Here is a 14,568-nt window from a genome sequence, read left to right as displayed (position 1 = left end):
AAACCAAAGGCTCACCTTTCTCCTATTTATAACCACCCGAATCATTCAGTTCATTCCCCATCACTCGCTTCCTCCCTCCTCTCCAAACCCATTCACTTGAACCACCACACAATCCTCTCTCTCTCTCTCTCTCTCTCTCTCTCTCTCTCTCTCTCTCTCTCTAGAAGCCAGGAAAAGGGTAGTGTGAGAAGGCGTGGCCTGTGGAGCGAGTTGAGTGAGCAAAGCTTCGAGAGTTGCAGGAATGGCGGGGGCCGGGGCTTTTGCAGAGATCTTGGATGGAGAAGCGTACAAGTACTACTCCGATGGGGAGTGGAAGAAGTCCGCCTCCGGCAAGACCGTCAACATTGTCAACCCCTCCACCCGCAAGACCCACTACAAAGTCCAAGGTACCACTTAGTTCGTAACAACAGCAGAGCTTTAGTTTCAGTCGTATGGTGTTGTGATGTGAATGAAGCTCACTGTTGCATTGGATTTTCTGATGATCATGCATCGGGAAAAGGGGTTGTGGGTCTCTTGCTTCCTCCAGTTTTTAGTTGTCAGCAAAAGCAAAAATTGTACTTAAAAGAAAAAAAGTGGTCTTGCCTGTGCAAACCCGTTTCTAACCCGGGTGGAATTGGCGGGTCCGGAAGCTGAACCGAACCTGGTCGGTGGCCAAGTTTCTTTCCCGTGAATCTCTCCGTTCTTCCTGGAGTTGGCCTTGAACCGAACCGGCCAGGCTGGTTCCCTGGTTGGAAACTTACTGTTGCTCTCAACCAGCTAAGCCCGAGGCATAGAGCTTGCATTTCTTGGAAGGGCTCCTTCAAAATTCGTTCTGAAAAGGGTTACTTTACTTAGGAAATTAATAGAGAGCTTGACTTGATTATGTAGTCTGTCTAATATGAATGGTTTTTTCTTTTTTTGTGGATGGTGTGATGAGACAGCTTGTACACAAGAGGAAGTGAACAAGGTGATGGAAATAGCCAAGAGCGCTCAGAAAGCCTGGGCAAAGACTCCACTCTGGAAGAGGGCTGAGCTCCTTCACAAGGCCGCCGCACTCCTCAAGGAGCACAAGTCTCCCATCGCCGAGTGCCTTGTCAAGGAAATTGCTAAACCGGCCAAAGATTCGGTCACCGAGGTATATAAGGAAAGAGAATCTCTCGTATACAAATCATGCTCGTGTTCCGAAGACATTGTCTGAAATCATGCCATCTTTTTGGGATGTGGTTAAGGTTGTGAGGTCCGGTGATCTGATCTCGTATTGCGCCGAGGAAGGAGTGAGAATCCTGGGACAGGGGACGTTCCTGGTGTCCGATAGTTTCCCTGGAAATGAGAGGACCAAGTACTGCCTCACTTCTAAGGTCAAATTTCTTTTGGTTGTATGCCATTCACTTGATCAAATGCCCTTGTCTACCAAGTGGGTACTGATGCAAGTTTGGTAGAGATAAGGAGTAACTAAGGTCCCCCCTACACATCTTTATGGAACGAAAGAAATGGTCCACCTATTTATAAATAGCTTTCAACCGGCGCCGTTTCCTGCAATAATTTCCCTAAGATCACAGATGAAAATTCCAAATTTTGTGAAGGTACATTGTTAGACAACATTTTTGTGTGTCCTTTGTCTAGCCTGACCATTTTGTAAGCTTATTCAGTAACTGGCTAACAATGTGTATGAAATGAATGTTTATAGTCATCTTTCACCTGAAAATATATGATGTAAATTGTAGAGACAATGGCAAAATATGGAATAATGACAAAGAGAAACCGTTAACATGAGTAGTTTTGTTAGCCCAACATGAAGGGCAAACTCAGCAGCGGGAGCAACGACGTTGCTTTCTGCGCTCACTTTGTGACTGATACAGGAGGGAGGATGAATAGAAATTTTAGGCCATCCAAGCCATATGCTTCTTAGATCTGTAACCATCTGTTTGTGAGCAAGAGAGAGAGAGAGATGACCTGAGAGATGTTAAGGTTCTAATTGTCGAAATTGCTTGTAACGTGCTTCAAAAAGTTTGTATTTTGAAATGCAGATTCCGCTCGGTGTAGTGCTAGCCATTCCGCCGTTTAATTACCCAGTTAACCTGGCCGTCTCAAAGATTGCCCCTGCTCTGATTGCCGGAAACTCTCTTGTTCTGAAGCCTCCCACCCAGGTATTTTCTTACCTCTAAGTTACTTCCACTAATTATTAAGTGAAGCGCGCCACGCCTATTGTGGCCGACTTGTGCTTGTGTGCGAGTTTGTGTCTCAGTGTATTGTATTATGCGTGCATGCGAATTAGAAGTTTTCGCATACAAGCCTCGTGTTTACTCTGCAATGCCTCGCATTAAGATGGTCAATTGCAATTCTTTTTTACCTCTGTTAGATCCTGATCAATTTGACTATCCTGGAAATTGTACGTGAATTCCTTGTAGGGTGCTGTTTCTTGCCTTCACATGGTGCATTGCTTTCATTTAGCTGGTTTTCCCAAAGGCCTCATCAGTTGCGTCACCGGAAAAGGGTCTGAAATCGGTGACTTCCTCACTATGCATCCCGGGGTGAACTGCATAAGGTAAATCTTTGTAGCCATCTTCTCGCTATTTGTGATCTCTTTTCCTCTCGCACGGTTTATGTTTACTCGTATGAATCGAGCTTTTCTGTTCAGTTTCACTGGAGGAGACACGGGAATCGCCATCTCAAAGAAGGCCGGCATGATTCCTCTCCAGATGGAGTTGGGTGGGAAGGATGCTTGCATCGTGCTCGAAGATGCCGACCTCGACTTGGCCGCTGCCAACATTGTGAAAGGAGGCTTTTCATACAGGTGACCCGAGTCCGCAGCAAGCATTCATAAACTTTCATCATAGTCAGATTCTTTCCCTTTAGGCCACGGAAGTTTGTGGTTGCATGCATCATCCGCAAAACCTGTTACCTGATGCGGACGCTGACCCGTATTTATACTCTCCTTACTTACAACAGCGGCCAAAGATGCACAGCGGTGAAAGTTGTCCTGGTGATGGACTCTGTTGCCGACTCCTTGGTTCAAAAGGTGAATGCCAAAGTGGCAAAACTAACCGTGGGGCCGCCCGAGGAGAACTGCGACATAACGCCGGTGGTCTCGGAATCGTCCTCCAATTTCATCGAGGGGCTGGTGATGGATGCCAAGGAGAAGGGCGCGACCTTCTGCCAGCCATACAAGAGAGAAGGCAACCTCATATGGCCATTGCTGTTGGATAACGTCAGGCCCGACATGAGGATCGCGTGGGAGGAGCCGTTCGGGCCAATCCTGCCTGTCATCAGGATCAATTCTGTTGAAGAAGGGATCAACCATTGTAATGCCAGCAATTTCGGCCTGCAGGTATGATTTTCATCTCCCTATCTGCACAATCCCTTGCGCTCTTATCAAATTATAAGCAGCCACAGTAGAACAAACTAGATTAAATGAAGAAAAGTACACACATCATTTTTCCGTGTGTCGAGGTCCCCTCTTCCTTCTGGTAATACTATGCCTTAAAAATTTGCAGGGTTGCGTCTTTACACGCGACATCAACAAGGCGATGTTGATCAGCGACGCGATGGAGACCGGCTCGGTCCAAATTAACTCCGCCCCGGCTCGAGGGCCCGACCATTTCCCTTTCCAGGTAAGCTTAAACTCATAAATTTCCATTTCAATCTCTTCTTCTTTTTTTTCTACAAGCACTGATGGAATGACACTGCTGAAATGCTTGGTGGCGCCAGGGTTTGAAGGACAGTGGAATAGGTTCACAAGGAGTCACAAACAGCATCAACATGATGACTAAGGTCAAGAGCACTGTCATCAACCTGCCTGGCCCTTCCTACACAATGGGCTAAAAAAACGTAGTAATAACGCAATAGATAACGACTAGTTCTAGAGAGTACGTCGCTACGAAAATAGCTCCGATTCGATTTTCGGTCTCGAAGTTCTTTTGCATCACCCACCCCCCAGATGTTGGGACGAAATAAGGTACATGTATGTATATGTGTATTCTGATGAGTGGCCTGGTTAGTATGTTATTGGACAATGTCGGAATTCGAGATATGAATTAAGACTCCTTCTACTGCAAATGTTTGAAGCTGTTGCATGTAATGTGCCTATTTACAGAATCATGAGTTCTGTGTGTTCTTGTCTTAAAGAGGTTAGACATACAATTTGGCATTGCCCTTTAAGTCGGGTCTCTTGATCAGACAATTCTTTGAAATAATAACAGCATTTCAGGCCCTTATTTGAGAAAATAAGGATATTTGAGGTCCTTATTTGAAATTTTCACTAAGCAGAATTTGGGGACTTCGGCCTACGGGGATGTTTTTTCAACGGTAAAAATTGGGTGGGGGGTAATCCAGCAGAGGAGGAAGCCATGGAAATGGGAATCGATCGTTCCGTTCGAGCCCCACTCGCCAGTCGTCCGCTTCTTCTGGGCAAGGATCCTTTGGGGCCCAAGAAACAGGCGTGGGCTTTAAAGAAACTAACGAAAGCTCAATCCAGAAAGGCCTTTGCGGCCCAACATAAAGGCTTCTGATGAAAAAATTGGCAGTAGGGCTGAGAACATTGGGCCAATCGAACTGGAGACCGACCGATTTGATCCGGTTCCTGATTTCATAAAAATTGGAACCGATTACGGTCGGTACGGTTCCTGATTTCATAAAATTGGAACCGATTATAATCGGTCTGGTTCCAGGATAAACCGAGCTATCCAGACCAGACTAAATATTATATGTTTTTTTAAAAGAAATTTCTAAATGTAAGCCTAAACCTAAACCTAAGATGCTTAGTATGACTTTCAAATTTAGCGATAATGCGATGTAATTAACGAGATATGGTCTAGTGAATATATCGTTAACAGAAAAAATTTAATGACAATTTGCAAAAAAAAAATTAAAATGTGACGAGTCCAATGATTGGACTGCTCGGTCCTTGAAACTAGGAGCCGGTCCTCCCAATCCAGTTCCCAGTTTCAGGGTGGGATCCGATCGGACTGGATCAGAACCGAGCACCCCTACTTGGGAGCCAAAAGAAAAACGCAGCAATTTGAGCCTGAACAATCCTTTTAACTACTCGAGAATTTGAAGAATCTCACGCTTCAGTTTAGGCCCAATGTTCTTTCTCACCAATCTTTGAATAGTGTCCTTTTTAGACAATTTCTGGGTGATTGCCAGTCTATGGATCTTGAAAGCAAAAGGGTAAATTTTTTGCCTGGTCAAATAATAGAGATGGGAGTCGCAAAAATGCACCCCGAACGATTGACTGGAGAACTCCTTCTCCTTTAGTGTTCGAGTTTGAGAATCCCACTTTGAAGCATTTTAGCAAGATGATGAGGAGTGTTCTCTGGCATTGTTAACAAAGAATGGACTTCAAACCTTGCCTGGGGGGTCGCCCGATCCCAGGCGGCGCCGGTGGCCTAAGCCCTTCGCACTGTGTAGAGTGGATTATGCTCTGCACCTCTAAGCATCTTCTTCGGTGTCGAGTTCAATAAAAAACCAGTGCCCTATAGTTCTCCCCCGCCGGAGGAGTAAGGCAATGGCGATCCTCTTTATTCCGATCTACTTATACTTGTGCCGAACACATCGTCCGCACTTATAAACAATGCAGTCGGAGAAGGTACGATGCGAGAGCATCGGGCTCTATCCATGGGCAGGACGGAAAGGGATCGCTCTTTGCTTGAGATTGCCCAATATTTTCCCTTCTCTTGCTTGCTTGCTTGATGGTTCCATCTTTTTAGGTTCTGGGCTGTATCGATTCTTGTGTGTTCTTCTAGGAATAGCACCCAAAAATTGTGGGTTCACCTAGTTTTTTGATGGGCCCTCTGTGAACTTCAATAGAAGATGGAGAGGACCTAAGCAGAGGCCTAAATGATCTTGTGGTCAAATCTCACAGAAATGTTGACCGGCATTTGAGGCCACGGATCCAATTGGGTTGAACGCTGGGATAAATTATAGGTAAAACTTCGCTTTTAATCACGAAGCCATCCGTTAATTTCGATCGAGTGCTTGGATTTCGAATTTTGGTGAGTCAAGTTATTGAATTCGTATAATGTTCTAATCAAGCCCCTAACTCCGAATTCAAGCGGTTAGGGTCGACATGTTATGTCAGAACCCGGAAGAGCATGATCCATGAAAGAATTTTGATATTGGGGATCATTAATGAATGCGCGGGACTAAAACTTCAAAAGGGGAAAGAAACAATCAAAACTTTCAGCAACGAGAATTCTTAACCGCCCGAACTTTCCGAAACGAATCCTTGCGAGCTATACCGTATATTTTAAGCTTCCATCAGCTAAAGTTGGAGCTAGATTTGCTTGATTAGAAAAGTTATGCAAATTAAAAGCCTTGATTGATCAAATTAAGAGTCTAAAAAACTTGATTGAAAGAATGCCCGAGAGCTGATTAGCCGTTAAACTCCCTACCCTAACCTACCCTAACCCAATTTGACCTGGTCTTCTCCCAAAACGAACCCAATTAGCAGTTATAATCAGATCCCAATAATATCTTTTTCCTTTTATTTTTCCCCCTGAAACTGAATATAAAAAGTTAGAAAAAAAAAAGAAAAAAGAAAAAGAAATTGGGTTGGTTCATCTGCTTCACGCGCTGTGACAACTAGCACCATCAGAGAAAAAAATCTACTCAAACACACAAAAGGAGAACTCGCACCCAGAACTGAAACTCAACATCTTTCAGATTCACCTCTCCAAATCACTCCAACCACTAAATTCCAAACGAAGAAGAAGACCTCTGTCTCTCTAACCTTCCTTCTCCTCCTCCTTCTCCTTCTCCTTCTCCTTCCAGCATGCAACCTTGTAGCAGAGAGATGCAGAGCCTCAACTCCCTCCTGAACCCTCCCCAGGTCTCCCTCCACGACCTCCAGGGCGGCAACGGCGACCACCACCAGATCCAGGGCGGCGCCGCCCACTTCGACCCCTCCTCCTCCGGCGACGACTTCCTCGACCACATGTTCTCCGCCATGCCTCCCTGGGCCGACCACCTCGGCCCCGCCGACCCCCACCCCATGCCCCAGAACGGCGACGTCCCCGTCGACCTGTCGGAGGACGTCGGCGGCTTCCACGGCCTGGACGAGGCCACGGTCCTGGCCGCGAAGCTGAGGCAGCACCAGATCGGCGGCGGCGGCGGGGGCTCCCAGGCCGGGGCCGCGGCGGCGGCGAAGGCGATGATGCTGCAGCAGATGTTGATGGCCGCTGGCGACGGGTCGTCGTTGTCCTCCCATTTCAAGTCTGCGAATCTGGTAAACATTTCGGGATGCCATTTTTTCACTTTTGTTTTTCGAAGATTTTTCAGGAGGGTATTTGAGCGTTAGTGTGAGTCAAATTTTTTGAGCGCTGAACAATCCATTAAAAAGACTTTGAACTTTTGAATAAGGAAAAAAACACGATTGTTGAATGTTTAGTGGACATTGAAATGAGAGTGAAGTGTGTGAGTTTGATCACAGGAAGGCGACAGCTCGGTTCAAGCTCTGTTCAATGGCTTCGCCGGATCTCTGCATGGCAACGGCCAAGCTTCGAACCAGTCCCAGCATTTTCCTCTACCTCAGGCATTTCCCTTTTCTCTCCTCCATTCCCTTTTGCTATTTTTTTTTTCGCAGGCATAACTTTCTGAGAATCTGTTCTGGAAAACAATCACAGGCGGGGTCGATGCCAACGGCGCCGAATTTCAGCGCTCAAGTGGCTGTGAGTGGTTCAGGCGGTGGCGCCGCGGCCACCGCCGCGCCAGGTCAGCCGAGGCAGAGAGTGAGGGCGAGGAGAGGCCAAGCCACCGATCCCCACAGCATCGCCGAAAGAGTACGCTTTAGCCTTTAACTAATCAATCTGTACAAAAAACACAATTTTTATCTTCTGGGGCTTGCCAAGTTTCCCCCTTTTTTTTTTTTGGCCTCATTTTTGTCTGGTTTGGTAAATTATCGAGTTCCCAAAATTGGAATCATGTGTGGTCTGGTGGGGGTTGTTGCAGCTGAGGAGAGAGAGGATAGCAGAGAGAATGAAGGCGCTGCAGGAGCTGGTTCCCAATGCCAACAAGGTGTGCGGAAGCTTCATTAAATTCCACTGCCAGTTGCATTTATTGTCTTCTGATGTTTCCCCATCTCTTTAGTGTTTTTTTTTTTATAAACCCAATTAAATAATTTGTTTACTGGGTTGGCATCACCACGAAGATTCCCCTCCTCTTCTCGCAAGTCCCATCTCCGTGAACTCTGTAACCGCTGGTCAGAGAGTGGTTGTGAGCAGTCCCATTACGAAGAAGATCAGCATTCGTTATGCAGAGAAAGTTATTAGAGTTCTCGCATTTAGCTGGAATTACCTTTAAAAAAAAAATCCAGCCTTTTCGTGATTGGGGGTGTTTGAAATATACTGCGGAACCACTTGAAAGTTCTAACATTATCGTTTGTTTTTTGTCTTGGGGTGTGCACGATGGCCGGGGGTGGTTTTGGGAAATGACAGACGGACAAGGCATCAATGCTGGATGAGATCATCGACTATGTGAAATTCCTCCAGCTCCAAGTCAAGGTTCTCTCTCTCTCTCTGTAATTAAAAAAATGGAGTGATTCCCCTTCGTTGACATTTTTGTTCGGGATATAATCTGTACTATGAATTGTAAATTAGCAGTTAAGAGCTACTCAAACACGTCTGAGTTGATGATCTCTCTCTTTCTCTGGTTTGGTGGGCACAGGTGCTGAGCATGAGCAGACTGGGCGGCGCGGCCGCCGTTGCTCCTCTCGTCGCCGATATGTCCTCTGAGGTAAAATCCAAAACACGACCACCACTTGAAACAACCCCATGCTTTGACTCATCCGCCAATCAAAACCCAACTCGAAAGCTCCCCAGAAATTCTTCAATCAACACAAGACGACAAAACCAAAGCAGCACGCGTGCCTCCTTTTTCAGATTCCACTCCCTCTCTCTCCATGGAAAAACATAGAAAAATCGCTCTCGACCCCTTTTCCGACTGCCCCATTTCCCCACTTCTCTGTCCCTCCCTTGTCCTCTCTCATGAATTGTTTTATGCGTTTTCGTAATGAATGTAAAGATTGAATCTTTGGTGTCTCTTGTCTTATATAGGGAGGCGGTCGCGGCGACAGTTCTCAGGCGAACGGCAACGGGCGGAGCAGCTCCAACGGCGGCGACAGCCTGACGGTGACGGAGCACCAGGTGGCGAAGCTCATGGAGGAGGACATGGGGTCCGCCATGCAGTACCTGCAGGGGAAGGGCCTCTGCCTCATGCCCATCTCCCTCGCCACCGCCATCTCCACCGCCACCTGCCAGTCCCGCATCCCCCTCCCCTCCGCCGCCGGCGCCGGCCACCACGGCCCCGGAGACGGGCCCACCTCGCCGAGCGTGTCGGCCCTGACCGTCCAGTCCGCCGCTCTGGCCGGGGGCAGCGCCGTGGACGCCAAGGACGCGGCCTCCATCTCCAAGCCCTGATCGAGGAAAGGAAACCGCCACGTGGCGCTGACTGTTGACTGCCCCCCTATCCTATCCTCCCGTCCTTTTCGTTATTTCTTGTTTTTCTGATTTTCGTTTGACCGAGCGGGGAAGAAGAGGTGGGGCCCGAGAAAAAAGGAGAGAGACGTGGGCTCGACGGGTTTCTCGTTTCGTGTGCGAAAGTCTACGAAAATAAGGTGGTCCTGCACTTGGCTCTTTTTACGACGCCGTATTTGGGTAGACTTTGGCCCAAACGAAAAGCTAACTTCATCAAATCAAAGCAATACTAAATGGAGAAGAACCATATCCCGAGGAAATTCCCTTTTTTGGGTTATTTTATATTTTTTTTTATGCCTTCTCTTTTGTTTGTAATCTATCTCTTTTTTAATTAATTATTCTCACTTTGTCGTACCGTGTTATGGAAATTATTGAGAGATAATTTGGAAATTAAGTGCGTAGTAATTATTTTGTTTTTTTTTATCGGTAGTTATGTGCGAAAGCCGTGAGATTTTGTGAGATCACTACTAACTATTCTGGTCAATAGGGCTGGAAAGATTTGAACAACCTCGATGCGAGATTTTATGTGGATGGCTACTAACTGTTCTAAAAGCTTAAGTCTCATATGAAAGCGTGGTTTTGATACTTAAATATTCTATCACAGGCTTTACAAATTGTACTGGGTCATGTAATAAAGGACACGAAACTAAACTAATTTCTTAATAAAAATAAGAAATCATTAATGCCGATGTTGTAGACACCGACAGTCGACCTCATTTGAGTTGATTGTTTGCGATATCTCGTGAACCACACTATAGTCACTACGCTTATGCGGAAGTTGTCCAATCTGTCCTAAACTTATTGTACGGAGATCTATTTAACTCTAAGCTTTTCAATTTTGTCCTAAATCTTTGCACGGATTTTCAATATAGTCATTCTGGTCAATTTTCATTTAAAATCGCTAACGTGGTTATGTGCCACGTAGGACGGCCGGCGATAACTCACCACCACGTTAGCGATTTAAATGAAGAATTGACTATAAGAACTACATTGAAATTTTATGCAAAGGTTTAAGACTGAGTTGTCTTCTATACATCATGTTTAGGATTGAATCAACATCCGTACAACACGCTTAGGACTGATTAAGTAATTTCTTTTTCCTAGATTTTGCACTTGACAAATTGCAAGTGCGAAAGGAATAAAAACCTCGGGTTATGAGTCCGCAAAATCAAGTATGATAATGACAGCATGCCAGCACGCTAAGTGATACAAGCGTTGTTCGACGGACTCTGTCGAGAATTTCGTACGGGGTCCAATCACATCGTTGTAGTGACGTCCAAACTTGTGTCTCGTTCGACTACTCATTGGGGCTCCTAAGTTAATTGACTGACTTACTTCCTAACTTTGTTCAAATTGCTCGTTAGTGGTGGTCTAGTCAAATCGATGTTCTTGATTTTAGACACCACTTTGACCACACCCAAGTCGTGCACTAGGAATGCACCCGATGCCGCATGCGTATTGTCCCATAAACGTTGTTAGTCTCGCCAAAACCGCTAGTAAAACTATGGACTCGCCTTAGCTAATGATCGTTCCGTCATACATATAAATCAAAGTTTAGGAAAAAAAATTAAAAGAGTGATTGCACACGGTGGTTTGCTTTGCCCGGTTAAAGAAAATATGTACATACATAATCATAGCCGGGGTTGAGAGAAAGTTCGTTCCTATGCTCGCCACGCGACCGTCGACTTTACCTTGGTTATTGTCGCATAGCCTAATGGTGCTACTATATATGGCCATATTCGATTAATTAGCATTAGTTTAGTGATATGTCGTCCTCCTATGTTCATCACTTGTAAAATTCAAATTCAATTTTTAAAAAGGGTGAAAACAAAGTATCTTCAAAAGTTCTTTTTAATGTATTCGACCAATAAAATTGATAGAATTTCTTGAAAATAATTTGCATTCCTCCGTCCCAAAGTTTATCTCTTCCAACTTATCTTATCGAATTCAATTTGGCAATAAAAAGAGAGAATAAATAAAAAGTATCTCTAATATATAATTCGAAATTAAGTCAAAACAAGAATGAAATCGAACTACATAAATAATTTTCATAATTTGAAATAAAGCTTTTGTTAACTACGTTCATTCAAAATTAAAAGCAAATTAGAACAACTTGGAGGATAATTTCTTTTATTATTTTAATAAATTTCTCTTGATAGCCACTAAATTGAAACATTACATATAAAGAGTATGAATTTGCTACTGATTGGAAACATGCATGTTTACATCCATTTAGTTTTATTTCGCTCCTTCAAAATGCACTAATAGATATATCTTATAACATTTGAAACAAAATTTGTTCAGCAAGAAATAAAATTGACAAAGCAAATAGCTTTTTCCAAAACCTAGATCATTTAAAATTGACAACTTAATCTTAAATAAGAGGAGTATTACGAAAAAAAAAGTCCTAAATCTATTACAATTGTGCCAATTTAGTCATAAAATTTCTTTTTTTTTTTTTGCAATTGAGTCACAAACCTTTTGCAATTATGAAACTCAGTCCATTTTTTCGGTCGGTGCCGACGTGAAAATTTTTAATAATTTTTTAACTAATTTTCGTCAGTCTATTTTTGCTTTCTTTATTAAGGGTCTAGGCCGATTGCTGGCAAGAGTCGTCTCGACATAATATATTATAAATATTATATCTTTTTCTTGAAATTTGGAAAAGAGAAATGATATAGCATATTATAAAAAAAAATTAGACAAGATTTCTATCAAGAAGTAGTTAGAGCTGAAACTAAGAGAATGTTCGCTCCTATATTTGTCACGGGGCACGACCACTTCTCTTTGTCTTGTGATTTGGACATGATATGACATATGATTTAAAAAAAAGAGTTATCCGGACTGTAGCTATTCATTTGTCATTCCCAAATTTGTATCTGTATTGACTTTAAAATTTCAAAAAATGGATAAAGACAAGGCATATATCCATATTTGTCTTACTAAGTTTGAACTTTAGACGATTGATAAATTAAAGAGAGCATTCATATACTCTTGACTGGTTTGACTTATTTGGAACACAGCATCTTAAAATATATTCTTGAATTAAGTGTTTAGGAAACATAGCATGATAACCTCTTTCTGCCTAAATCTTGAGAAAATTACCAAAAAAGTTCTAAACCTATTGTAATTATGTTACTTCAATTCGAACTTTTTTTTTTTTATTTACTAAATGAGTCATAAACCTTTAGCATTTGTACCAATTCCGTCCTCTTGACCAGGTGATGTCGACGTTGACAAATTTCTCGTAATATTTTAATTTTTTTCATTTTTTAATTATAAACTTATTTATTTATTTATTTTTATTTTTTCTTTTTCCTTCATATTTTTCTGTTTTTGTAACCCCCTATGGCATGTGACGGTCGCCTAGCCTAGAAATGGGCGAGGTGCTCGCAACCGCCGGACTCTCCGGTAGTGGGCGAGGCCGCCCTCCCTTGTGCCAAGCGAGGGCCACAGGTGGCAGCCGGCGAGGGCTTCACGACCCTTGCCGGTGCCTAGTAAGCTCCGGCAACTCTTGCTGCCACAGCTTACTTGCCAAAGACAAAAATAAAGAGAGAAACCAAAAAATAAATAAATAAATTCAAAAAAATATTAGAATGTTATTAAAATTTTGTTCACGTCAATGCCGGCTTGCCAAGAGGACTCAATTGGTACAAATATAAAATTTTTAGGACTCAATTGGCGCAAAAAAAAGATTTATAATTGAATTGATAAAATTGCAATAAATTTATGACTTTTCTGATGATTTTCCTCCGGAATCTTAAACATGATATTCTTCTAAAAAACGATAAATATGCGGGCTCAATCACTAATTTAACAGAATCATCCTCCTAATCATGGGTCCACGAAAAGTAGAAAAAGAACAGTTTCGGGATGCCACGTATCCTATTCCTCTCGACATGTTGAGGCATGTTGAATAAAATTTAAAGTATAGTGCACTTAGCGGCTCAAAGTACATCTTACAAAGAGTGGGAGGCGACTAAGGTCTGTCTTTGGCTCTGATTTTATTTCCCAACTAAATTAATCTACAAAAAAAAAAAAAAAAAATAGGGATGCTGCAAAGATCTCGCTCGGTCAACGGAAAGTAGGACAATTCCATGTCGCAGTTTTTGGGCTTCTTACAAGAACTCCGGTGAAAACTCTTGTCTAGACTCGATTTTTATGGTCATACAGAGTCACGGATATAGATTTGGTGATGATTGTGACTGGCACGGTCCAATACTCTCGTTTATGAATCTGGCCAGCACCTGATCGATCAGTAACAAGGTACATTTCATGCGCGTCCCAAGGAGAGCGATCTTCGGACCAAGGGTAATCGACATTAGCTGCTCACTTTGACAACTTGGTAACATGAGAAGCCAGTTAGGCTTAGCTCTGTTGGTCAGGTTCCCATCCCCAAGAGTCCGTAGGTGAAGGTTTCAACGCTGGCCTCTTGCAATCTCTTGTACAAGGCAATGCGCGTCGGGATAATTGGTTCCAAGGTGGGTGGTTCCCATCATGAGACTAGGAACCACCACTAGGAGCAGGTGGTTCCACAAAATGTCCCCGAGGTGAAGGCTTCAATGCTGGCCTCTTGCAATCTGCCCTACAAAGCAATGCGTGTCGAGATTATCGATTCCAAGGTGGGTGGTTCCCATCCTAAAACTGGGAACCACCACTAAGCGCGGGCAATTCCACAAAATGTGAACCGAAAATCATCAATTGGTTTCATTGATTCATTTGGAAAGCGGACCGCTGCGGTATGTTTCCCAAGTGGGTCCATAAAACCGGTCTACACACAACACAACAATCACTAATTTCATGCTTCTGAAAAAACGAATCCTCATCACACTCGCAAAAATAGGATAAAAAACGAAATTCGTGGTCAGAGGCAACGAGTCCTAAGCTGCCCTAGCAAAGGGTTCAATTAAAGTGTCAAGATTAAGTTCTCAGGTGAATAACCATCTACTCCGTCGCTCTCTCCAATTTCCTGGGAACAAACGAGGGTAATGCAATCAGATCGAGAACTCATTGATCTATTACAGTGAACAACCATGCGAGAGCTTGAAGTCGAAGTCCTCGCTCCTCCATAATCAGACAATACACCCGAACGGATTCGAATCCCTCCAAGTTCGAGCCC

The 14,568-nt window shown here is 43.6% G+C and overlaps 2 protein-coding genes across 3 annotated transcripts; both read left to right on the top strand.

The window, feature by feature from the left end:
- Positions 1-4,035, top strand: LOC115736230 (NADP-dependent glyceraldehyde-3-phosphate dehydrogenase). 2 transcript variants are annotated; one of them, XM_048277599.1, is made up of 10 exons: positions 1-114; positions 149-386; positions 921-1,114; positions 1,209-1,337; positions 2,007-2,126; positions 2,388-2,524; positions 2,618-2,773; positions 2,929-3,307; positions 3,474-3,590; positions 3,688-4,035. In XM_048277599.1, exons 2-10 carry the CDS (start codon positions 242-244, stop codon positions 3,799-3,801), a joined length of 1,491 nt encoding a protein of 496 aa, XP_048133556.1. In that variant the 5' UTR covers positions 1-114; positions 149-241; the 3' UTR covers positions 3,802-4,035. The 2 variants fall into 2 exon arrangements, with proteins under 2 accessions (XP_048133556.1, XP_030523673.1); XM_030667813.2 differs by having other exon boundaries at positions 77-386; positions 1,209-1,340; positions 2,010-2,126.
- Positions 116-9,668, top strand: LOC115736231 (bHLH transcription factor RHL1-like). The gene is made up of 8 exons (XM_048277601.1): positions 116-164; positions 6,725-7,204; positions 7,409-7,510; positions 7,602-7,757; positions 7,927-7,992; positions 8,412-8,477; positions 8,641-8,709; positions 9,030-9,668. The coding sequence occupies exons 2-8, from the start codon at positions 6,752-6,754 to the stop codon at positions 9,390-9,392; spliced, it is 1,275 nt and encodes a 424-aa protein (XP_048133558.1). The 5' UTR covers positions 116-164; positions 6,725-6,751; the 3' UTR covers positions 9,393-9,668.
- The last annotated feature ends 4,900 nt before the right edge of the window (positions 9,669-14,568 follow it).

The sequence above is a fragment of the Rhodamnia argentea genome, chromosome 4, assembly GCF_020921035.1.
Source record: "Rhodamnia argentea isolate NSW1041297 chromosome 4, ASM2092103v1, whole genome shotgun sequence".
NCBI classification, from domain to species: domain Eukaryota; kingdom Viridiplantae; phylum Streptophyta; class Magnoliopsida; order Myrtales; family Myrtaceae; genus Rhodamnia; species Rhodamnia argentea.
Note: the sequence above shows the minus strand (reverse complement) of the source record. Positions and strands in the feature narration are given on the sequence as shown.